Consider the following 25,252-nt stretch of genomic DNA (forward strand, 5'->3'; position numbering starts at 1 on the left):
AGGGGAATCTCCTCCCTACGTTCACAATTACAAAGCTGCCCGAGAGCTCAGGCTGCCACAGCTCACCTCTGCCCACACCCGCCGTGCAACTCAGGGCATGCAAGGGCTGCATGTTCAAGCCTCTCCCTTTGCAGACACCGGCTGTGTGATTTCAGCTCTAGCACGTGTCATTTAACACCTACAAAAGGAGGTTGGCAGAGTCCCACAGGTACAACCCTATCCAAATGATAAAGACATTCAGAAATCAATCATCTCCAGCACTGTCTGTCAGCATTAAGGTTAGTATTTAGTTACTCTCTTTATATTAACTGGAAAAAATAAAGACAAGGAGCTTCCCAGGTAATAGTTGGTCTGACAAGTTGCACCTCATGGATCCCAAAGGGCACTGCTCTCAGGACTAGCTCTGACTCTACCTCACCATTTCTGTACACCAAAAGGCAAACTAAAAATTGTGACACTTCCCATTATAGATAAGCAAAGCACCTTCCAGCCAGAGCACGTGTTTCTGAACAACTGACCAGAGCAACTGCCTAGTAAGGCATCATCTGCCATGATTCCCATGCTCCTCAGGTTTGTCACGTCACCTGCTCTGTCAGGCGTTTCGCAGGAGGCAAACCCAAAGCTCTGCTGCTGCTGCCGAAGAGACAAAGTTGCTCCCGAGGCCTGGTGTTGGTAGGATGTTCTACAGGGCAAGTACTGCAAAACCAAATCCAAGACCTGAACGTGGCACTGAAAGGTTCCCGCGGCAGACGAGATCCTGGCCATTCTTGTTCTCTTGTGGTATTGAGGCCCATTGCCTTGACCCATCTACTAAAGGAGCCCCACATCCTACTTTTCCCTAGCAGGTTGGCAGATTAAGCCTTTGAGGGAAGGCAGAGCGCTCTCACAAGATTGTTACCGTTAAACGAAGAAAAAAATTGTGTCACAAAAAGTTCCCAAAAAAGGATGAAGTGTGTTTGCTATGAAAGCGGCATAGCAAGCTGCAAACTTGAATCCATTCGATAGAAAAAGACATCTCATTTTTGCAGGCCTTTCTCTTAGAGTCTTGTTTCATTCAGGTACTGTACTGACGTTGCCCACTCTACTGCTGGAAGAGTAGCTTCCAGACTCCCTGATGGAAGAATATAGGAGCAAAATGCTACTACGGTAGGATACTTATGTCCTCTATGTGATAACAAAGCTATGCGGGACACCCAAAAAGAGTTCCCGGTTTTCATAACGAATTGTCTTTGAAGCTGCCGCGCAAAACCCAGCAAAGAGCCCACCGGGCAGGCAAGCACCTCGCACCAAAGCAAATTCAGCAGCAACACAAATATTCTGGCTCCAAGTCCTGCAGTCAGACTACGCTGCCGGGTGTTACAGAGGGCATCCTCAAAAATCAGAGTCCCCGCAGGGAAGCTTCGCACAACACTGCTGTACGCTGCCGTCGGCTCAAGAGAAACTGGTGTGTTCCTCAGCAGTTAGCCACAATCTCACAACAGTGCCCACAGTACTGTTTCCTGATATATACCTGAAGACCTTCTCATATTTTCACTCCCGATTATTTTAGTACCCTGAAATGGATACGTCAGGAGTTGCTTGACTACCATTCAGCTGGAGTTTTGTTCCTTCAATATAAATGAGATGGGGAAATAGTTTCATTTCTCTGAAGTATAAAGTTAAATAGAGTGAACTGAGAAGTTCCTTTAAAAATAATGGAGTGAGATCACCCATACAGTGATTCTAAATGGCTCAAATAAGAGCAGTACTTGCATTTAGCAAGTACATCCTGAGGAACAGGAGGCTTTTTCAGCTTCAGCCACTCGGGTGCCTTACAATGGGGACAGCGCTCATTCATATGGGGAACATATTTTCTATAAAATTATTACTAACAGCTTTTAAACTCCACTCTTAAGCAACCCAGACTGTGAATCAATTAAAGATCACAAAAGGACTTGCCATTTTAAGGGAATTTGAGTGTTAATAAATTATTTTGTCACAAAGCTCAGCTGAATGAACCTTCTAGGCATGAAACACTTTATTCCCAAGTATCTTGACCACTAAACCTGGGCTGGCAGGGTACAGGAAGGGTGCAAAGAATGACTGTGACATTGTAAAACCCAGGGAAATCGCAACAGGAGAAAAAGTGACCAGTGTCTCCTGACTTCTTTTCAAAATAGTTAAGAGTTGCTGTTCTTGTTGAGACTAACCCTCAGCTTTGTGAAAGCTCTGACCACAAAGCAGGTCAGCATGTCTGCATTGTAATCACCTCAGCCTTTAATTTTTACAGCTGGACCTGTTTATCACAGCCTCACTGTCACCAGAAAAGGAAAAACTATCACTTTAAACACCACCATTCCAGACTCTGCATCTTACTATAAATAAATAATCAAACCCAAGATTTATGTTCTCAGTGTTGTCATTCACCTAGACACTGCTGGTTGTCCAAGCGAACCACAGTTTAGTATTTCCCCCCCTATTAAACACATATGAAATAATACTAATATCATTTATTTTCTCATCATCCAGGCTGTTGGAAAGTCATATTCCTGACCATTTCACCATTTAGCCATTTTCTCACTGTTCATACAAGCGTATATTGCACAATGAAATCCTGGATGCTTCTGTATTAAGAACACCCCAAAATTTATCATCCATATGGTACAGACCAGGAAAGCACTCAGACAACTTTAGGCATATAAACTGTCACAAACTCACAGAAGCAAGAGACAATCTTTTGAAGAATAACCAAAACCCAGAATAAATCATCCAAGAACAGAATCACAACTTGCAGAACTGCTTACTCAATGGGTAAACCCAACATTTTTGTCACTCAAGCAGCTGCATTTCAACAACAACAACAAAAAAATCACAATAAAATAATTTTATTCTGGAAGGATGAGAAAAAATGTTAAACATGTTTTTATGGGAGAAACAGAGATACAGAGCTAGCTTGAAAACTGAAAATCTCTCATGCCCTGATCTATAAATAAAACTAGTTGGGCTTTTCTTTTGTACTAAATTTAAAGGAAAGTCTTTTCCACAGAGAGTTTTCTTTAAAACAAACTATGCCCCAGAAGGACTTTAACGATGGTGTTTCCAACAAGCAGCATGAATGAATTAAACAATAAATGCAGCAAGAAAGCAGCTGTATTTTTCTTTAATAGAAGCAGATGAACGCGTAGTTCAAACATGGCTGCGTTCTCAGAGAGAAAAGGACAATTCCTGACAGTTCTTGCCCAGATTGCAACAACAGTTTCCCTTCATCCTGGACTCCAGGACCTTGGCTCAGGTGCCATTTGCCCTCTGACATCACAAAAAGCTCCAAGGTCAGCTCCAGTGACCTTCAAGCAGAAATACCAAATCTTGTTGCATACACAGCACCAAATTATTCAGCTCTCTTCCACGTGTTACTGGAGGCTACGCAGGGGAGTGGGGAGGAAAGATACTTGGCTCTCCTTGATAGACTCAGGTCAGGTCTATCATGGCCATAGAGCAATCGGAGCCTAACTGCTTGTCTTTATTCAGCTTCCCTTTGGGGATAAACCCCAAGGTCTTCTGTAATTACTCAGCCCAGAAATCACCAAGGTCTCTCTCTTCTCCTCACCAAAATCTCACAACGTCCTACTAGGAGCCAGAAGTTTCAAAATAACCGGTTCAGAGGGACACCAACAGTCTCCAGCAATTCACCTGAACATACCTGCAACACCGTGACTGAAGCGAGCTCAGGAGATCCGGTGGCACTACAGGAGACCCCGTCGTACCAGCAGCGTTTGCCTGTTAGCCTAGCAACAGCCACTAATTCTTCTCATTTGATGTTTCAAATAGATGCTGTCACCTTAATTTCCTGACCAAAGCTGTTACTCAGAATTGCTGAATATGCACCATGTTCCACCCCAGAAGCACCAGCATTTCAATCAGAGCAGAGGATAGAGGCCCTTGCAGTAATGCAGTTTCCCAAATCACTTTCTGTCTTCGCTCTTAAGCTCCACTTGTTTCCACTTTTCCTTTAATTTGCCTTTAGCCTTAAAGCTTCCTATCCTTTAGGTTTTCTAGAAGGGAAACTGGTTTTCTCCTACTTACAAGGTCTGCATCTGCTCTTTTCTTCTTCCTCTGCAGCAAAGAGATTTCTCTCCAGACACGGGAATTAGGTGTCCATACTGGTAACATCAGAACCCATCAAATCTGTAAGAAATGTTGCACCATGGAGGTGAAGCAAACAGCTCATTTCCTTGTAGCAGAGTGGCTTCCCCCCAAATCCCATTGCAGCCTAATCTCTGTGGTAGCAGCGTAGGGACTCTAAAACTCATGAGGCAGCAGAGTTTGCTTTTTACACAGTGAGCAAACTACGGATGTTGCAAAGGTTCCTGCTACAGCTGCAGGTTATCCAATCCTTTGCTGATGTGCCTCACCCACGAGCAATCTTTTCCACGTAGACTTTACTGACACACACACACACAATATGGATGCACAAAACAAGAATATAAAACAGCTTATATATTGCTGTTGCAGCTCTGATTCTCTTTCCCATAGTTGTGAACCAGCCTTCCATTCACTGACTCAAAATAGCTGAAGAAGATACAGACCTTGGAGAAGCTGTAGAGCATCATGAGTCAGTACAGAGAGGGCTCCACACACAACAAACCCTCCTCTGACAGAGAACTGACCCTTCTAGGAAGTAGCTCAGAGATGCCTATATAGAATTAATTGACTCCAGGAAGGTACTCTAATTAAGGTGAGTGCAGCCAGCTGGGTTCAATTCAGTTCCTCAGGTCTTAGGCTGGGTCTTGCCAGGGTCTGTAGCACCTGGGCAGTCAGCTGGCGATGGGGAGCCCCGTGCAGAGCTCTGACTGCTCCTCTCTGCTTTGTAGTGAGCTGCGCTCCAAGGGCAGCGACAGACACGGGCGGCTGCTGCACCTGGGGTGGCACCTTTGCACAAAAAGTGCATTTCTTCATGCATGTGTCGGTGGTTGAGAAGCATGAGATAAAATTGCTGCCACGGATGTGTTCTGAGCGCACCAGCTGACTGGATAGATTCCTACTGCACCTTCTAAAAAACGGAGATTTATTACATTACAAAGAGAGATAAAACACACATGTTGAAACAACTCAGCTCACCGAGTCTAAAGCCAGACAATTAATGAATTTTAGGTGGGATGCCCCTAATTCCCAGCGATATGTGAAGCTCATCTTGTGTCATTCAAGCAACACCCCCTCACCCCCCTTTTCATGTGCTTATAGTTACTTGGAACAGGACAAGTTCTGTCTCACAGATGAGTTAACTGTTAAGCATCCCAACGGGTCTATATTTAATACACATGACATTTCCAACACTTAGATTCTTTTATTTGTAGTATAACTGTATGTTTCATAAGTATAGAGACTGAACTTCCTCATACATACTGTGGAAATACGTAAAACATAACTCAGTGTCATTTGACCTGCTGATATTTCTATTTCCAGAAGAGAACAGGAACACTGAAAAAAAAAACCCAAGTCTTTCCCAGCAAAGTCTGATGTATAGGATGTGACATAATGGTGCAAAAACTTTTGGCAAAAACAGGGATTTTAAATTGCTCTGCTCTATTTTGCTGTGGTGGGAGTTTTAATGCAGTGCACTTTGCCTAGAACTGACACAAAAGAACAGACAATCACCTCCAGTGTGTTACAGGGAAGAACAAAACAATTTTCTGGGAAAAAAATATATTGAGTTCAGTACGCTGTTTATAGGTTACAATAACAGAAGTGTTTGATGTAATGGATGCTTTCTGGCTACCAGGGAACCTTTCAAGGGCCCACACACAGGAGGGAGGTGGCAGTGATGAGGTGGCAGGTACGTGCTACAGAGAGGTGAAAGGGGACAGAGCTTTATTTCCCATTTTACAAAACAATTTGCCGGGCTCCCTGTACTTCACCGGGCCCTGTCACAGCGGAGCAGATAGCACCACGCTGCAACCCAAGCGCGGCCGTCGCCCGCTCGTGGCTCCAGGAGGTGGCTGGGGCCAGGTCCCGGTGCTCACCTGTGCAAGGGGCGTTCCTGAAGGGTTTGCTCCTTCCACAGCGACTGACTGGCTGTGCGGAGGCTGCGGGCGAGGAAGGGGCCAGCGTGAAGACGATGCCCTCTTGCAGTGCCCCTTAAATAAAGCAGTGTCTTTGGGGGGCGGCTCCACCTGCTAGGTGCTCCTCCGGCTGGGGCAGAAGGTGTTTCCTCATCAGAACAAATCACCTCCTCAGATGGCCACGGCGCCGGCAGTGCCACTCTACTTGCGCTCGTCCCCACGCGTCGGCGTGCAGAGGAGGTGTGTGTGTGCTGGTTTGCGTTCCAAGCAGCTCACCTGGGCACCTTTGTCTCTGCACAATCCCCAGCAAACTGGCCTCTGCAGAACTGCTGCAAAAGCCACTCGCCGTGTGTCACAGCGCTCGGGGTTTATTCGCTTGCTCAGAAGTGCCGTGTTTAACGCGGTGGCTGTTGCCCACAACGGCAGAAGCAAAAGCCCTGTCCGTGAGTTTGAGCGGTGAGGATGTCCCGTGCTCGCTGATGCTAACACTGCTGCCTTGTACATTCTTTCTTTTTCTCTTCCCCCTCTTTTTCTAATGAAATCTTTCCATATTATTAATGGCTAGGGTGGATCTATAGAGTGTGTTCCTTCCAGGATTTTCTTGTTTGCTGTAGTCTTCAAATTTTCCAGTTCATTTCCTATTTTCCTGCTCTAAAATCCCTGCCAAAAAAAATCCCTGAAGCACACTTTGGTGCTTGAACAGAAAAAAAACCCAACATTTGAGAATAGACACTTGATCCAGATTCTTGTAAACCAGTAGCAATTTTCCCCTCAAATATGAGTCATTTTCATCAGTGGCCGACAGTTCCTCAAGGTGAGTTTTTATCTAATTAACTATGCAGATGCATTTCAGTCACTAAAATGGGGAACACTGTGTCATATAATTTATGTGAAATTAGTAGTCCAAGAGCATTCAGCCAAAAAAGACTGGACTTATGATAGGCTATTTAATCAGATTCCTTTAGGAATTAAATGATTAGGAATGAAATTAATGAAATGGATTTATGCCTAGATATACTAAATGACACTAGCTCTCATAGCCAAAGAAGAAACAGGTACGCAAGAAAAAATTCCTCACTCACGGGCTGGAATATTAGAAACAAAAGTGGCTATGTAATCCCCCATGGAAAGAATTATTTTGGTTTCATGTAATCCCCCACCAGAAAAATTGGAAACATTACAAACTCCACTGATATTAGAGCTCAAGTGCGTGATGGTGCCAATTGGAACAGGTTAGGAGTTGGGGAATTCCGTAGGACATTCGAGGAGAAAAAAATTCTGAAGTAATTTCATGGATTATTGTTGGTTTTAATCCCTTCTGTGGCTTCTGAAAGAAAATCCTCACATATTTAGTTGCTCATGACATGGACACTTCCCTGTAAACACAAACTGAAAATAAAAGCAGTTGGACATCAGTCAAACTGGTGGAACTACTATTAAATGACTCAGGCAGCCTGATACGTGAGACTGGTTATTGCAGTGCATAACACTGGTAATTTGGGGCTGAGCTAATTCTATTTATGGGCGTGCTCTGCTGTTCTTCACTTGAGGACAAAATAGCAGGTGGTTCTAAGGGGCCTTTTGCTCTGAAGACCCCCCACCCTTCGTTTGATCTGCAGGGACAGACTCTCATCCACGGGAACCCTCGGTGCATCAGGAGGGCTCCATGCAGGTTGGAAAGGCCCATCTTGTGATGTGGCAGCTCCCAGTATCCCCTCCCGACAGACTGTGCAAGATTCAAGGCAAAACAGAGGAGAATATACGCTAGTACCTTGCCTAGGACTTTCTTCCTTCAAACCTGGGCACATCCGTGTCTTTTCAGTCTTTGCACTCAACATCTGTTCGTTCCCTTCCACTGATGAACAACAGGACACAGGATGACCTGGGGATTTTCCGTGGCTACATCTGGTGAGATGCTGCCTTCCGTAGGAATGCTCAGTGAAACATATTGGCTTACCACAGGGCAGCCTTACGGTTCCTGTCCTTCTGCAGTCACAGCTCGATCTTTTGAGGCAGCCGTCACCGATGCCAGCTCGCCTCAGAACGTGGTGCTGCACACAGCGGTGGCTCAGGAGCCGAGCCAGCCACTCGCCCCGCGGCTGCCCGCGCGGGAGGGGCAAGGCAGGCAGCTCAGACAACACCTGCTCGGGTATCCCAAACCGTACTTCGCTGAGAGCCGCTCTGCTTGGCAGCTGCACATCTTATTAGCTGCGTGTAAGGAGGATGTTAGGCATTTAGGCGCTAGAGCTGGTGGGTCTGAGAAAGTAAAGAGTCCAAGTCTTTATAATGTTTCATTTATTTAAATATATTTGCTTTACAGGTCTCATTTTGCCTCTTCCCCTCCATCTCTGATGGTGACACCGCCTCTGAGTAGTTCATCAGGCAAAGTGGAGCACCTGAAAGCTAGCATGTATTCCATATCATTCCCAGTCTGCCCGAGGCAGGACACAGCACAGCCCTACAACATCACCACCTCAAATAAGAACTACTTTGCCTTAATCTGTTTCTGCTTCTAAATATCCTAGGTAACATTTTCGTCTGTTCACTTCTTCCAGCCTTCAGATACAACCTTCTAATAACAAAACCACTCTCTCTGAAAATGTATGCTCTAAATTTCAATGTTTTCCACAGCATCTAAGTATCACGCAACTGGAATTGAGGCTCAGGAAGACAAAGGCCCAGATTCATCTTCACTGATATGCACAAAGACAACAACTAAATGAGGAACCCAGTCCCAAAAAATACTCTCTTCAGCAAATGGAGAGTGATAAAAGCCCAGCAGCTCATAAGCAGGTGAAGTCTCTCTCTCCCTCTCTCCACTGTTTGTCTTTTTAATGAAATTTAAAGTTATTTGCTCTAGTTGTAAAGGTTACATGGGATGAATCCAGATCTTGGTGAGTTGCCCTAGCAAGCCTGTGACAGATCTGGAAATAAAACCTCCAGGAGGGCAAGCTGGAGGTTATCCAGTTACCCTGGATATGCAGGGATCCATTCTTCCCCTCATAAAGGAATAATGATCTCACATCAGTAAAAAAAAAAAAAACCCAAACAGTTTTAAAGTAAATCCACTGAATACAGTGGGTTTAAAACAGCATAGCTGAAATCAGCATCTGGACTATTGTCTTGGATACCTTAAAAGTCCATGATTCCTTCCTCTAGGGGCATGTGCTTCTAGGAAATATATATTACTTTGGCTGAAAGACAGTACTTCAGAGAATGTCATCAGACCACCAGCACCGTTTAATAGTTCTGCTGTGTTGTTCTGAGAAATACTGTTTTCTGTAGGAATTCGGGAATGACCCATAGAAACAACTTTGGCAGCACATGTATTTCCCTTTGGATTTGTCAGGGTAGGAAAGGATCTGAAGAGCTGAATCTTTCCAAATCTTCTCAGCTCATCTGCATTACAAGGACTAAGTGGCTCACCAGTGGTTCCTTGCTTAGTCTGAGGCTCTAATATTATCAGGGCTACATCTGATCCAAGATGTCTTGAGAACCGCAGGGAGCGTAATGTTTTCTAACACCATCAAATTCCCCTCTCTCTTCTTGGTGAGAGAGATTCATTGCAAAAACAAGCAGTAAATTCTCAAAGGCTGCAAGAAAGCAGCGCTGAGGACCAGACAAATTAAGACAGATGTTCTGAACTTTGGGATAGCGAGGATGTGGTTTTGTGCAGCCGGCCACGTGAAGACTCTCAGAACATCCTCCCTTCTCAGACACAAGAACGAAGCAGGTAGCGTAACGAGGCACAATAAATCAAACCCAAGATGACTGTGGCGGGTGGGGCTGCAAACCTGCAGAAGTTCTTGGGGCCTGCAAACAGAGTCCACTGCTCGGCTGACTTTCCCGGCCAGATTCACGCCGCTCGGCACATTCCCATCGCAAAGTCCTGGAAAATATAAAGGGGGAAAGCGTGGGCAAGTGTTTGAGAGGCAGGAAAACAATTTGTCAGAAGTCTTGCAAAAGAGAGAGATTTCTGATTGTGCTACTCCGTGTCTCTGCGCAGCCACAGACAATAAAGAAGAAAAAACCTGATGCGCTGTCTGGCGGGCGGCAGAGCTCAATTCAAGAAGAAAAAATGCTTTTAATCCAAAACCATTGGAAAATTAACAGGCAAAGGCAAATGAGAATGATACTCAAAGTCAGTGAAGATAATTCTCCCAGTTTCCTTTTAAGGACGCCCAGTGCTGTGGCTCAAAGTTGACACCCATTAGAAGTGTATCTGGAGCTTGCAGTGAGAAAGAACAGTTTCTACCACTTTTTTTCCACCAAGCAGAAAAATCTCAAATGTGACTGACAGCTGCCACATCACAGCACATTTCAGTACTTCCATACTGTCAATTGTGGTTACAATTTTTCCAACATCAGATTTTTCTGAGGATTTTTTTTCTGTTCTTCCCTTTCATTGTATTCGACTGTGGACACAGACCAAATCACCTTGGTGGGAATGGTCATTAAAGACACGGGTAACATACATGCTTATTGTCCCACAGGCTTTCCCGTATTTGGCTTGAGAACGTGGGAGGTAAAAAACTTATATTTGAGGTCTTTATAAAACATAGCTTAACTCCCCTGATTGATACTCCTTGGGACCTGTCCTATGTAAAACATTTAACCAGCTATATTTTAGATAAAAGAAACATCTGAAGCACTGGTTGTTTTGGAGTTTCTCATTCTTTTCTCCCATATATCTTCATAAAAGTTAAGTGCCAGACACAGTATTTTAAGTTCAGAACCTTTCCTCTTGTTCCTCAGTTCTCTTTGGCAACACTTACAATATCACTTTAATATTCTCCCCTACGGCTGGGCTCTCAGGACCACCATAGCCCCGACGCAGCACAGCACACCCATCGAAGCAGGGGATCGGTGGTTTAGTTCCAGTTTTGCCACGAAGGACACGAGACAAAGTGTGCCAAACCCAATTCATGCAAAATGAACGCAGCTTCTGCTGGCACAGTGATACAGCCCAGGGTGAGACCCTCGGCCCACTGGTGCCCCTGGATCCCCCTTTGCAAAGCAGAGCGGCACAACGCACTCAAGATCTAAAACCAGCTGAGCGGGCAGGGTGAAAACATCAGCAGCCCCTCTGGGTTTGGGTCAGGGGTCTTGTGCTGCGTCTCTTTAGCAGACCTACTGCCTGATGACACGTTCCTGAGCAGAAACAAACAGCTGTACTTGTGCATCCTGCCACTGCAGTGTCTCGGTCTCCCTTGCCCTGTTCTGCCTTCAGCGCCCTTTGGGACGCACGTGCACGCACTGGGGCAGTTTGGCCTTGCAGCTACGGCACTACGTGGGGATGCAGAAAAATCTGAATTAAATTCCTGGCTCTGCTACGTACTTTGGTCAGGATCTGAGCCAGGCGGTTATTTCCACCTGTCTCTGTTTCCTTTTGGTAAAACAGTGAAGATATTATTTCTTTTCTTACGCCCTGCGTGCGCAGCTCGGCAGGTGTAGGGCGAGTGCTGTACGGAGGCACCTCAGCTTGTTCCAAATGTGCTCCCCCTCCTACGGAGAGCTGCTCAGCCACGTTAGCAGTTGGCTAATTTGCTCATTTAAGAAAGAAGGGTACCGAGGTGGCCCAAGCACCGTGCCAGAAGAGCTCTCCTGCCCAGGGCCGGCCGAGGTGCAGCCGTGCCGGCGGGAGCAGGGACGGCCCCGCCGTACAAACGTGCTGGATGCTTTGAACTCTCACAGCTTCTACCAGCTATTACTGTAGTCATAGATACAGTGCCCTTAGAGAAATCAGAATCAATTTAGGCACCTAATACTGGGATGTCTGTGAGTGAATTGGTTTTGAATTAATCGAGTAAAACAAGGCAGTGAAAACCCATGTAACATGTTGGTCTGGAAACTGCTGCAGCCCTGGGGATGGAACGACAATGCATATTTTACGCCGTGAATTTTTTATTAAGGGCTGTATTTTTATTTTTTATTATTGAATATGAATATTTTACACGTCCGAGTTCAGAACAATGCTTTTTTTGGCTGCCTCTGCACTTTTCATGGTTGTGTACCCTTGCATTGCATAACTGAGAGAGATCCATTTACACACAGGGGGAAAGGGGACTAATGAATCTCAGCAAAGCTAACTTTACTGTGTGTGAAAAAAAGCACTCTGAAGTTTTCCAAATAAAAAAAGAATATACACATATAAAATACTTGCATGGAATGGCTTAATAAAATCAGTGTGTGTGTGTGTGTACGTGTGGGTGCACGTGTTCGTGTGGGTCTGTGTATAACGACCACAGAGCCTCTCTCACCCAGCGCTACATCTTACTCCATGTAGCGACACCTCCGCTGGGAAAAGTGCTGCAATGTTCTTACCTCCTTCACATCAAATCCCTCACATTCAGGTACTCACCTGGATGTTTCCAAAGCTGCAGAAATGAGGCGGGCTTGCCAGTTGCTCGGGAAATGAACTGACGGAGCTGCCCACGCTCAACGGCAGGGCTGGGATTGATCTGCCCTTGGTAACGCCGTGACCCTTTCTGGCCACTTCCAAATGTCCGCAGAGGTGGTTTCCACCCCCATCTCTGCAGGACACCCCTGCAAAGTCTGCCTACTGCAGACCCTCGGCCTTACTGCTCCTTCCTGGCGTTCCTGGCCGCGCCGGGGCTCCGAGCCAGCTACTGCTCTGCACGGCCACGCTGCCGAGCATCTCCAGCAACTGCCGTGCTCCTCCAAGCTGCTGTTGGTTTTGTAGGCTGCACAGGCTGGCCTGCTGGCATCACTTCATTCTGACCATGGATGGTGAAGACACACCTCCCTTACCTGGACAATTCGGATCTGGCCTTGCTTGCTAAACCTGGTTACCAGCCCTGGCGTGGTAAAGCTGGGAGCTTCCAAACTCCTGAATGTTTCTGAGCTTCTGTAAGGTCAGGCCCCTCGGTGCCCTTAGCATTGTCCTGTCTGGGGAACAAAGGGGCTCATCTCCCTGCCCTCCCCTGTGCCCCTTCTGAAGAGATGGACTTGGCAGGCTCTGTCCTGCTGCTTTCAGAACCAGGTGTCCATCACCATCCTCCTTGAGACCTGTGAGGCAGGAGCGAGGGCACCTTTTACAGCAGTGTGCTCACACAGCTCAGCATGGATGAGGGCAGGGAACAGGAGATTTGAATAATAAAGATAATAATTATTTGTCTAGTGTATATTTGAACCCAGTCTTTGTACTGTGCATATAATAACAGGGAGGAGCGGGGGGAAGCAAGAGCTCTTGTACAGTTCTCGAGAGCTTGCAACCAAAAACAGGCAGGGTGACAAGAACCACATTGTTTTGGGCAATCAGTGTGCATTGTCCCAGGCTGACATTACTGCATACCAATAAAACCTTTAGATTCACAGAGAACGGGGAAAGTGCAAAATGATGAATTGTTTGACATTTAAAAGAAAATAAAGAGCTGCTGCTGGATTGAAACTTAAATGAGACTTGGGGAGGGAGGGAAAAAATTACCAGGATGGGCTGGGTTTGGCCGGGATAGAGTTAATTTTCTTCACAGTAGCTGGTATGGGGCTATGTTTTGGATTTGTGCTGAAAACAGTGTTGATAACACAGGGATGTTTTATTACTGCTGAGCGGGGCTTGCACAGAGCCAAGGCCTTTTCTGCTCCTCACCCCACCCCACCAGCGAGCAGGCTGGGGGTGCACAAGTGGCTGGGAGGGGACATGGCCGGGACAGCTGACCCCAACTGACCCAAGGGATGCTCCATAGCGTATGGCGTCACGCCCAGCGTATAAATATGAGGAAGAAGGAAGGAGGGGACGTTCAGAGTGATGGCGTTTGTCTGCCCAAGTCACCGTTACGCATGACGGAGCCCGGCTTTCCTGGGGATGGCTGAGCACCTGCCTGCCCATGGGGAGTGGGGAATGAATTCCTTGTTTGGCTTTGCTTGCGTGTGTGCCTTTTGCTTTACCTATTAAACTGTCTTTATCTCAACCCACGAGTTTTCTCACTTTTACCCTCCTGATTCTCTCCCCCATCCCACCGGGGGGAGTGAGCGAGCAGCTGGGGGGGCTGAGCTGCCGGCTGGGGTTAAGCCACAACACACGAGCAGGTTGAGATTTTTATGTAATTCCAGTGCCAACTTCTCAAATGATTTTGTGTTGCTGATCTTGTGGCCCCAAAGTCCCAGATCTTTGCCCTGATACGCGCTCTTAAAGCAAGAGACAGCACTTACCCCAAATAGCTTGCAGAACGAGCAAAGGATGGAACAAAGGAAGGGTGTTTATAAGTGGGAGCTGATGCCTGATGTGCCCAAGATTAAACTTTTCATTCCACAACTAATCATCAGTAAATATAAGAATTAATCCAGGCCTCTTTAATCCCTGCAACCAGTCCTATAGTCACCAGACTAGTGTTGCTTTCCTGAGGCTAGAAAGATCAGGTATTTACAATTTAAATCCTCTATATATCCACAGGACAGGTAGAGCATAGGTGGAAATACATCAGAGGAAGGATTCCTGCAATTCATTTTCTATGGCAAGAGGGCCAAGGGAATAAGGTCCCAATTGACTAAAAGCTCAGACCTCTTCAAAGCAAAAATGAAATATAAATGAAGTAATGAATTTCCAGTGCCCTGTGCAGTGACGGAAACACAAGGTGACCAAGAGACTGAAGAGGCTGATATAAAGTCTAGAGTCATGGAACACGTGCCAACTTCTGCTATCTCGTTGTGTGTCCTTGAGCAAAGTCATGTCGAAGAGGTAAATGGAAACAGCCAGGCCAAACCAGTACTGTGGGTGCCACATACCTGTAATAATGATTTGTTGAATGATTTTCAGCTGGGAGGAGCTGAACCAGGTCCCTCGATGTAAAACAAGTTTGGTATCAATGAATCCATCCTGGATTACGTCAGGCAATATCTTGCTCTGCAAGGGTGAAATCTCATTAAAAGCACACACAGAGCTCTGCTAGGTGTCACTCTCCAAACACGTTTTGTGTCTGCAGCTGGGTTTGCAGAGTTATCACGCTCTTTGCTTTGCTTTTCTCCTTCCTGACAACAACCTTGAGTTGCACCGTTCACTCAGGTTCCCTCTGCTTTCCAGCACACTGTTTTTTGCATTTTTATTTGCATTAGATTATTGGAGCAGGAGTCTGAACACTTAAGTTACTGCAAATCCCTCCTCATATGGAAGTCAGTGAGCTGTAAAATATTTAAACTGTCTACAGTTGTACCTCGTTTGTTTACACATTTCCAGTGGGCTGCTAAAAGGTAACATTCTGTAATAGAAGAAAGATCCAAGATTGCTGATTCTGATTTCATAACAGCTCTAGAAGTGCTCTGAATACTTGCATTAACTTGATGGAGTAACATATATCTCAGCTTTCCGAAGCCTTAGGGCCCAAGTGGAGCCGGGAAGCTATGTGCTTTTCTCCAGTCTCTTTGCTTTATGCTTTCACTCTGATCATTGGGGAAAATGAGGTTAGGTGGGTCTGGCTGTATTTACTGCTGGACACATCCACAAATCCTCCTCCGCTTCCCTGCCATGTCCTCTGCAGCTGGGTCTTCAGCCTGTTTTATTTTTTCACTTGCCCTGCTGAGGAAGTGCTCCAGGGCTCGGTGGACAACTGAACCCAGGGTTAGATGTGCCTCTCTTCACAGCACTTGTAAGTGTCCTGTAGAAACAGAAAAGACTGTTGTGATTCTTCAAAGGGCAGCGAGAGGAGGTGATAGATGACTAATCAGTCCCAAGGCAGCAGAGGGCATCAATGAGTTTGAAGATTCATCTCCGGAGCTGAATGAAAATAGCCAGACACAGTACTGAATAATTAACAAGACAGATTTCAGCTCTTTTCCTATTTTCACGTTAGTCTTGAACAAATTCAAGAAGTTCTCAGGTATATCTTGAGGTTTGTTTTTTTTTTCAAATAATTTCTGAACAATATCTAAATCATAGTGCTAATCACTTTCACAACTTATGATGCGATTTCTGTTGCCTGACTGGATGCAGTGCATGTATTTGCAGGTGTGGATAAACACGATCTCTCTAAACGGATATTTTTCAAGTTGTTTATTTGAATGTAAATTTCCCTGCTGAAAATTCACACCTTTCTTACGAATTTCATCGTTCACTTTGGAAATCCAATCAGGTAGCCATGATATTTACCCTAGTTAAGCTTATTTGGTGGAATTATTGATAAAAATTGAGCTTGGCAAGGCAGATTTGCTTAGTAATTTAAGCAAATATTTTCAGGATTATTTTGCCACTTTTTCTAGCTCTCGGTGATCAGGTAGAGCAATAACACTTTCTCCCAATATATTCAGCTTTTCCCAAAAGAGAATCAGTGGCAGGTAGGGACCAGTGCCTCCACCTTCTCTTAGATGCCTGACATCAAAACATTTGTTCCGGAGTCCTCTAACAAGAAACCCAAACTAAATACCTTTCACCTTGTGCTCTCTGATTAGGTTACTAATTTTAATTAACATTATATCATCTAAATGTAGTCTCACATAGTCCTTATGCTAGAATATTAGTGAAATCCCACAGACAGTCCTACGGAGGCAATGTTTTAGGTGATGTGACACAGCAATCACATGGCAAGGCCGCTGATAGCACAGAGATACTCTAGGTCCGAGAGCTCTGCTTTAACAGCCAGATCGACTTATTTTCAACAAATTTAGAAGTTCAGTCCCCTCTGAGGTCCTCCAGGGCTATGATGAAGGGTCAGCAACACCCCCAAGCCCTTGTGTTCTCCATCTTGCCACTCTCTGGAAGTTTATGGTGAATGGCAAGGAGCCAGCCCCCACGGGCATGGGATGGAGGTGGCTTGTTCTCAAGTGTTTAAAAGTCTGACAAACTGTTTGCAGTTCTAGCAGGGATCAACACGTTTCTAGAATTAAAACCAACATCTTGGATAGCAAAAATGCTCTGAACAAGGACTCTTTCTTCAACCCAATGCACAAGGGACCCTTCTTTAGTAAGCTATAAAATCACTTACTATAAATCAATTATTTTTGTACTGATTTATTAACTGCTCTCCAGCTGTTCAGATTGGCACTTAAAAAAAATTCCTGGATGGTCCTACTGGAATTTTCAAAAGCTTTTTCTCTGGAGTACTGTTGGTCCAACCTCATTATAGTCTTCCCTGGTAACCCACACATTCCTAAATGTTCTTAAGCTGGCAAGGATGGAAGCACCAACCCACACGGAGTACATCCGATCTTGTGGCAAGTTGACCTTGACATGAGTTGTGTTTGGGAACTCCTGTCTGGAGCTCCTTCTGAAGCCTCTCCTTGAAACCTCGGAAAAGAGTCGATCCACCCAATAACAGCACTTTCCTTAGGATGTTGGACTGGATATACTCATGACACTTGACGATGCTCAGAAAGACCATCCTCCCGACCCATGGCCTTGGGATTTCTGTCTCTGCGGGCACAGAAAGCACTTCAGGAGCTTGGAATAGCTGGTCTCCTGCCTTGACAGCCCTTCCGTCAGGGAGAATGTACTTGCATGTAAGTTTTTCAGGCTTTTCCTGCGTATTTTGGCTAGGATCTAAAGCAACATAGCACAGCTTCTCCTTCATATCCCTGACAATTTCTCTCTCTGCTTGCTTACGAAGGAGTGCCTGGTCTCTGAGAGGAGCCTAGCAAGCTATTTGGTTACACCTCTGCCTGCAAAATCCAGCCTGGTAATGCCACGGAAGAGGTAATGGCCTTTGTAGATAGGGATCATGATGGTGACATCATCGCCACCACCCAGCGCTAGCCCAGTTGTGCAGGCACAGGCATAGAGGGCTGTTAGCGCCCGCAGGGTCATGAAAAGGGCAGGCACCTGACAGCTTTTGAACATCATCTCAGTCGTTTTTTCTCAATGGGACAAAGGATTGAGAGGGGTCTGGGTCAGCAGTGCTGGACTCTCGCTCGGTTTCATTTTGAGTTCATGTTCATATAGGTATCTCCAAATCTTCTCCGTGTCGTCCCAGGATGGAACTACCCCATTTTCCATTGGGTAAGTAAAAGACAAAATTCCCCTTTTGGACTGGGTTTCTCCCCCAGTATAGCAGTCCTTATGACTCACCCCAGACATGACAAGTTTGAATTTGGGGTATCCCACAACAGTAGAAATAACCGAATGGGGTGCCTGTTCCCCTGACAGACCAGGCTTACACCTGACAGCCAATGTCAAAAATCACTGTGCGATGTCAAAAATCACTCCCTGTGGAGTCAGACATCTCACACAGGATGGTGCTGGCTGTCCCTGGCAGTGGCTGCTGGCACAGAGCATTGGCAGAACATTCTAGATCCCCCGGTCACGAAAAGGCACCTCACAACCCTCCGCAGCTGCACTGGCAGCGCTGCTTCCTCCAGGGAGCCAGCAGCGTGGAGCATTTTGATTCAGGACTAGTACTTGGAAGTGAAACTGGGTGTTCTTGCTTCCCAGATAAATTACAGCAGAGAATCAATGGATTTTTTCAGACCCTCAGGCACAGAGGAGGGTCGGTTACAGTAATTGCATTTGCATTGATTTATATCTGAGTTCTGTTTGGGGTTTTGCTGGGTTTCTAAAGGAAACATTTTTAATGAGGTCAAAAATAACATGAGAGTTAGTTTTAGAATACAAACCCCAGATATCTCAAAGACCTTAGAGGGAAGAATCTCCCAGCAGAGGAGGTATGCTGCTCCCCGTACGACTCCAAGGCAGGCTGCGAGTCAGTTAAGGAGTTAGTGCATCCCTGTGATATGTGCACACCTGTAAACTCTGCGGAGGGGAAGGCAGATGATAAACAATAAGATCTTCATTACCAGTGTTTTATTTTCAAACAGGTTTTGTCAGCCACTAAACACACAGGCAGCTGTAGCACCTTTTAGGTCAGTCAGCTCCCAGCAGGGTTTCTTGCTCGTGTGTTGTTGTAGGAAGCCATTCACCTGCTCTGACGTTCTCCTTAAAAGTCTTTCTGTTGAATGAGTTCTCTGCCCCAAAATCCTTGTAATTGCTCACGGTTGACCCACATTTGTTTGAACGATGTCAGGCAGGTGAGGATGGAGGCCCCAGTCCACACGCAGTATTTTCTCTCGGGGGGGTGCAATGATCCCCACAAACATGCCAGCAGGCACTTGCAGCTTCATCTCCTTCAGGATCTGCTCCTCCAGGCCAGGGAAGAGCATGGACCCACCCGAGAGCAGGATGTTGCCATAAAGATTCCTGCACATGTTGACGTCACACTTCACGATGCCGTTGAAGATCAATTTTGTGCACACCAGGAGCTTCAACTCCAATGTTTGCAGGCACAAAAAGGGACTCCGTTGCACAAAAGAGCTGGTTGCCTATCTGGATGATATCGTTGCCAGGCAATCTGTATTCTTTCATGACTCCTCCTGGCTTTGTTTTCATTTCTTGGATGGGGTGTAAAGCTACGTAGCACAACTCCTCTTTGACATCTCTCACAGTTTCCCTTTCAGCTAACAGAAGTGCGTCCACTCTCCAAAAGAAGCTTCGTAAAATATTGGGTGATATCCCGGCCAGCAATACGCAGCCTGGAGACAGCATGGGGTAAACAGTATCTTCATATCTGGGGGCAGTGGGGGTAACACCATCCCCTCTGTCCCTACTCCAGTAACAGGGGCCGAGGCACAGGGTGCCAGAGTTGCCTGGACTGCAACATACAGAGTCAGACCACGAAGCCTCCGAACATGACCCACAGATCATGGACCACGAATGTATCCCTGTAATGAGCCTAAGAACACTTTTTTTCTCAGAATAGAAAAGCATATATTGCAAAATACATGCATGACAATTACATTTTTCACACATGCCTCTGGCTTATCTAAGACTCTACAAATATTTCCAAGAGTTGGTGAAGATTAGGACAATTTTGCCTCCTCGTGAGTATTAACCAACTTACCAGTTTGCTTTGCTGAATAACGTCTGCACTGGAAGCAGACCTTCTTCATCTGAATCCTTTTTGATCCTTTATAGGAAACTCCTAAAAATATTTTTAAATAGTTAGAACTATGTTTGGCACTGATTATGGCATCATGGAATATTTTTCCCTGTCCTTGTTACTTAATTTAAAGGCTATTTTTTGGTAAAATCACAAAAGTGAAATAATAATTTCTCCCTCTTGCCGGTTTAAAAAACCCTGACAGTTTTAAACAATGCTTATAATACCTTGTAGTGCAAAGAAATTCCTTCCCCTAATGAATCTATATCCTGGGCTGCTGACAAGCTGATCTGCCTGCAAATAAACAGACATGCAGATGTCTTCTTTCCACGCTTCCCCTTTCCATTCAGCACTTTGTTGAGAAGAACAAACTTTTTTTTGGAAGTTTGTTCAGAAGGATTAAAAATATCCTAGATCTTCACAACTGATACCCATTTCACATCTAATTGTTGGGTTTTTTTAAATTTTGCTTCAAGAGAAGATTTCCCAAAGGAGGAAATTTCTATAGCTTTGAATTTAATCAGATCTGATAATCCAAATCCATTTACAGAGAAAATTTCCTTTTTAAAAAAAAAAAAATCACTATATAACTTCGGTTTGAATCCTTGGCTGCCAGAGTTTAATTGCTTCTCCTTGTGGCTCTAAATCCAGGGCAGCTTCAAAGCAAGGGTGGCTTCTATTAAATTTAATTACTTTTTCCTGCAGCTTGCATGGCAAAGGTGCCAGCTACTAAATGAAGGTGGTTATGAATCAGAGGCAGATTCCAAACAAAGATATATATTAAAAAGAAATTTTAAGTGTAAGCAAATGACCTCCTTGTACAGAGACATTTATACCCCAGATGAACTACTGGAAAAAAAAAGAAAAAGCCATCTAACAAGGGATCAGCTCTGTGTATGTTATTTCCATTCTGCTTAGATTCCAGACATGTTTGTGTTAAATGCTACTCTACCCATTTTAGCAATTTCTCTAATCCTCTTAATATTTGTGTACATATATTTCAGTGTGTGGCACACTTGTTTTCATGCATGCTTCTATATTAATGTCAACAGGTGTCCTAATCATTTAAGAGGTTGTTATATGCATCACACTAGAAGCCCCATTTAATCCTGCGTGGTCTGCATGCAGCTTACAGCGCAGGGCTCCGTTTTGAACATGATGTTGAGTATTAAAACAAGGGAATATTGACTGTGATTATTAAATGGCAGTTTAACCTAGACGCTGGAATACTCATCTGTTCCCTCAGATTGGTTCTGTCATACATCACCTTAAAAAGGGCAGGTGTCAATTCACTTTGTTATTATAGGGTTTGCAATAAGTGAAATTACTGTTTGTGTTAGCTGAAGTACTGTAAATTGAACTCATAGATGAGATAATACGAGACATCAAAAATTTCTCGTGCTCACCTGGCAGCATAGCTTACACCGATACGACACGATCTCCTCCAGGAATGGAAAGATAGCTCATTTTCTGAGCGCCAGCCTGTCCTTGGCCTTCGCCGTTTGCCAGGGGCTGCCAGCTGCGGGGAGACACAAAAGGCACTGGACTGAGATGAGCAAATCCATTCCACACGCGCCGCTGACGCCTTGACTAGATGGTATCCACTGCCTGTCCCCTCCTCACGGGATGGAACGCGAACTGGAAACCGAGGGGCACGTTGGAAACACAGAAATTCCCACAACAGACCAAACATAAATGAGCTCTGTCCCACAGACACTGGATTATAAAAATTCATAGATAGTTAAACGCTTGTTTACAGCCCAGTCTTGCTCGCGTTACATGTCAGTGCTGAGCACACACTTTCACCTACGTGTGTCTTCTTGCTTTACCGACCGTGCGATCCCCCAGGCGAGCCAGGGCTTGTCCTTTCTCCACAGCCACCCTCTGCCCGAGCACTACTGGAGACAAACACGTAACTCAGGAGAGGTTCTGACTGAATCAGGCCAGACTGGAAAGCACCTAGTAAAGGGTGACGAGCTTTGGAAGGTCTGAGTTTACCTGGGGAAAAACAAGAGGGAAAAGGATGGGTTAACTCTTAGCCTGTACACCCGCATAAACCCCAAGGGCCTGACTAACCTGGAACATCTGTAGCAGCAGGGATAAATGTCTTTCCACACCTTGACAGCGTTACCAAGAAGAGAGACAAGTAGGACCAGAGACTGAGGGAGAGATGCTTCTCTCCATGCCTCTCTACGCCAGGTTATGTTGATATCTTCCCTGTTTTTTCTTTGCATTTATGTGTGTCTTGTTATCCTCAGCTGACTGTTTTGTGGATGTAACCTCATTCTGAGCAGGCACAGTGCAGGCGATGGGATATAGTGCACCAAATACAGGTGACACCCCAGAAATAATGACGCTTCATCAGAGAATCCCTTAACGAAACCCATGGAATCATGATTTTTTTTCTGTTTCACAGAAAAAGAGAACAATTGCAAGGAATTTGTTCATTCCTCAAACTCATTCCACTCTGAGTCTTTCTCAGTTTCCTACATGCAACTGATTTTGCTAACACAATTATTAGGAAATCTCAGACATACAGCTCCAATCCTCATCCTTCAAAAACTTGACAGGGACTTGATGAATTGGCATTCATTTCTCCATAAAATAACTTAGCTTTCTTAGTCAAGATATACCCGCCACCTTATTGTGGCACATCTCTCCTCCATCTTTGTTTACAACCCCCTCTAAAATGCTGATTATCTTCTTGGCTTATAGTTTCCTCATTGCCTGCTTTGGATGGGGAGGACAGATGTTGGGCTGTTGGCTGGGAGCGCTGTGACAGTGGCTCTGTCGATGGGATTACCAGTGCAGCTTTCCAAGTGGATTTTAAACTGGAACTTGTCGTTGCTGTGAAGGAATGAATTAAATATATCAAAAAGGTGAAAATAAGAAAAAACAAGAGGCTGGAATGTGGTGGCCACGAGTCTCAAGGCGGAGAGTCGTGTAAACAGAAGTATACTGCCTTTTTACGTACAGTAGTAATTTAGCACTTTCTGGGATATCCCAGAAACAAACCAAAGGATTTATTAAAGTGCTAAAGCTTAAGTGTTAGAAGTCTGTGCTTTTACAGCTGAAAGATCACAGTTACAGAACCATCACCCTGGAGCATGCATATGATTTGTGTAACTAATAGGAGTGCATTTATGGAGTGAATCTAAATGCATCAGAAATAAATATTACAAGAGAAAAAGTGAGGAAAAGAGGACAAAAATCTTCTGTACAGAACACCACCATTGAAACTGTCCATGGGGAAGACAGAAAAGAGGCTCCTCGCCCTTCTCCATGCCCTAAAATCCCAGAGTGGCCGTCCATGGTGAACGGAAGAATCGAGCACATCAAATGCTGCGGCAACGACAGACGCCTTTACCAAATCAGCCCGTCAGCACACGAGGACAACACTCACTCTGTGCCACAAGTCATTCTGGTACAGACACAAAGTGGATTTATTATTTATACTGAGACAGTACCTGGAAATCAGCCGGGCTTTGTCGGGGACCGTAGAAACAAACCGCAAAGGGCAGGTCCTGCTCAAAAGCAATTCGGTCTGAGAAGTGAGACCTAACGGGTGGGGGAGACAAACAAGCAGGTCAGGGTGGAAGTCAAGGGAGACAGTGTGAAAGAAATCAGGGGCTGAGAGCTGTTCTTAGCCAGTAAGAAGCAATAATCACCATCACAGATGCTTAGCTCTAACAACTTGACAAGATCCCTTTCTCCACATAGGAGCTGTGTTTGATTGCTCCCATACTTGTTTCCATCTAAAATCCCCATTTTGCAATGTCTTCGTGACACTCCAAACATCCACAAAGCTCTTTGAAGTTGAATTTTAATGTGTTTATTGACACCAGTTATGATATTTCAAAACACATGGGCTACAAATTGTTACCATGCACTCCTAGTGTTTACAGTAATCCCCATATTAAAACAAACTCAGCCTTTCCTGATGATTTTATATCTTCTTGCTGACTCATTTGCCTGTGTTGATTTAAACTCCTGTTGAGGGTTTTTAATATTCAACACTTCTGAAACATAAAAATACCTATCTGCAGATTTCATATACTTTTGAAACTTTTTGCATTCATTTTTATGGGTACCACATGGCCAAAATCCTCCTTTTCAATTTTCCTTGCAGATCTGTGACTTGCAACGTGGGCTTCCCATGCTCAAGCCCAGCAGTTAACCCTGCACGTGCAGCTGGCCTTGGTGTTAGAACTGCTGCCAAGGCCCAGCCCAGCGATGGGTGGCTCCAGAAGCTCAGCCCTGAGGCAGCAGCTTGGCTGGGGGAGGTTTCCCTCAGATCTCCACCTGCTAGTAGAGGTGGGCTTAAGCTGCAGCAAGGGAAGGCTTTAGGAGTCCACACCGTTGCCCATGAGAAGCGATTAGGGTAGCTCTTCCCTTGAGCAGGGCTGGACTGCTGAACTTGCAAGGTCTCTCCATCCTGTGAGGACACCTTGGCTGCAGTTTCTGAGGAACACGAAGCTGCCCGGTGGTTCCAGTTCAGGCCTGCAGCAGGGCTTTGCCACTCTCAGGGGGTCATGCTTAGCCAAGCAGGGTCAAATGAGCTGCCTGCCTGGCTACTGAGAGCAGCAGGCTAGCAGGCACTTGGAAGTGGCTGCTGTCGAGTCACTCGGGACCACACGTCTCGTCAACGTCTGCGGCTCTGGGCCATAAAAAGTTTCAGTAAGCAACTCAGAGCCAGGAAGGTTGGGCCCTCCACCACATGGCATGAAACAAAAACGTTTTAAAACTCTATGTTTTAGTGTCTACTATTACAAGTGAACAGTCTTATAAAAGTCCCTTCAAAACACGAGACAGCCCTGGACTCCTCGCACTGGCTCCAAGACCCTTTCAGCACCAAACCTCCTTGGTGGCGTCGTGGGCAGCTGCACCGACCAGTGCCAGGGCGGAGGGAGCCGGACCCACTCCCGTGAACGTCCCCAGACAGACCCACTGGAAAGCAAAGCCAAAAAGACATGTTAATTTTGGCAGTGAACAAAAGCACTGGGGAAGAGAGAAAAATCAATGTTTGCTAAATAGAAAAAAAGGATCTAAATTGAGAGAAAATACATCTATTTTATAATTCGTAAAAGATATTGGAGGGAGGGAAATTGAAATTGCAAAGAAATTATTAAAAAAGTTGCAATGCATTGTCCTTTTAAAGGAAACTTAAATTACTGCATTGCTAAATTGGAACAGCTCTGGGGACTCGTTCATGGTGTTCTACTCTTTAGACTCACAAAGTCTAACCAGTATCTCTAGGGGGGGCTGGATTTAATAGTATCATCTAAAATGTAATAAACCCTGCAAGTGATGAACAACTGGAAAGGTGCAGAACCCACT

At 45.2% G+C, this 25,252-nt stretch overlaps 2 protein-coding genes across 2 annotated transcripts; both read right to left on the reverse strand.

Annotated features, from left to right (window-relative positions):
* Positions 1 to 16,996: 16,996 nt before the first annotated feature.
* On the reverse strand, positions 16,997 to 18,075 carry ACTRT2 (actin related protein T2). The gene is given in 3 exon segments (XM_074892997.1): positions 16,997 to 17,238; positions 17,240 to 17,583; positions 17,586 to 18,075. Coding segments are annotated over 3 exon segments (990 nt in total). The 5' UTR covers positions 18,061 to 18,075; the 3' UTR covers positions 16,997 to 17,067.
* A 693-nt stretch (positions 18,076 to 18,768) lies between these two features.
* On the reverse strand, positions 18,769 to 22,570 carry LOC141954125 (actin-1-like). The gene is given in 7 exon segments (XM_074893330.1): positions 18,769 to 18,975; positions 18,977 to 19,054; positions 19,056 to 19,223; positions 19,225 to 19,435; positions 19,437 to 19,508; positions 21,745 to 21,913; positions 22,549 to 22,570. Coding segments are annotated over 7 exon segments (852 nt in total). The 3' UTR covers positions 18,769 to 18,843.
* Positions 22,571 to 25,252: the final 2,682 nt, after the last annotated feature.

Source organism: Strix uralensis, chromosome 23, assembly GCF_047716275.1.
Source record: "Strix uralensis isolate ZFMK-TIS-50842 chromosome 23, bStrUra1, whole genome shotgun sequence".
Taxonomy (NCBI): domain Eukaryota; kingdom Metazoa; phylum Chordata; class Aves; order Strigiformes; family Strigidae; genus Strix; species Strix uralensis.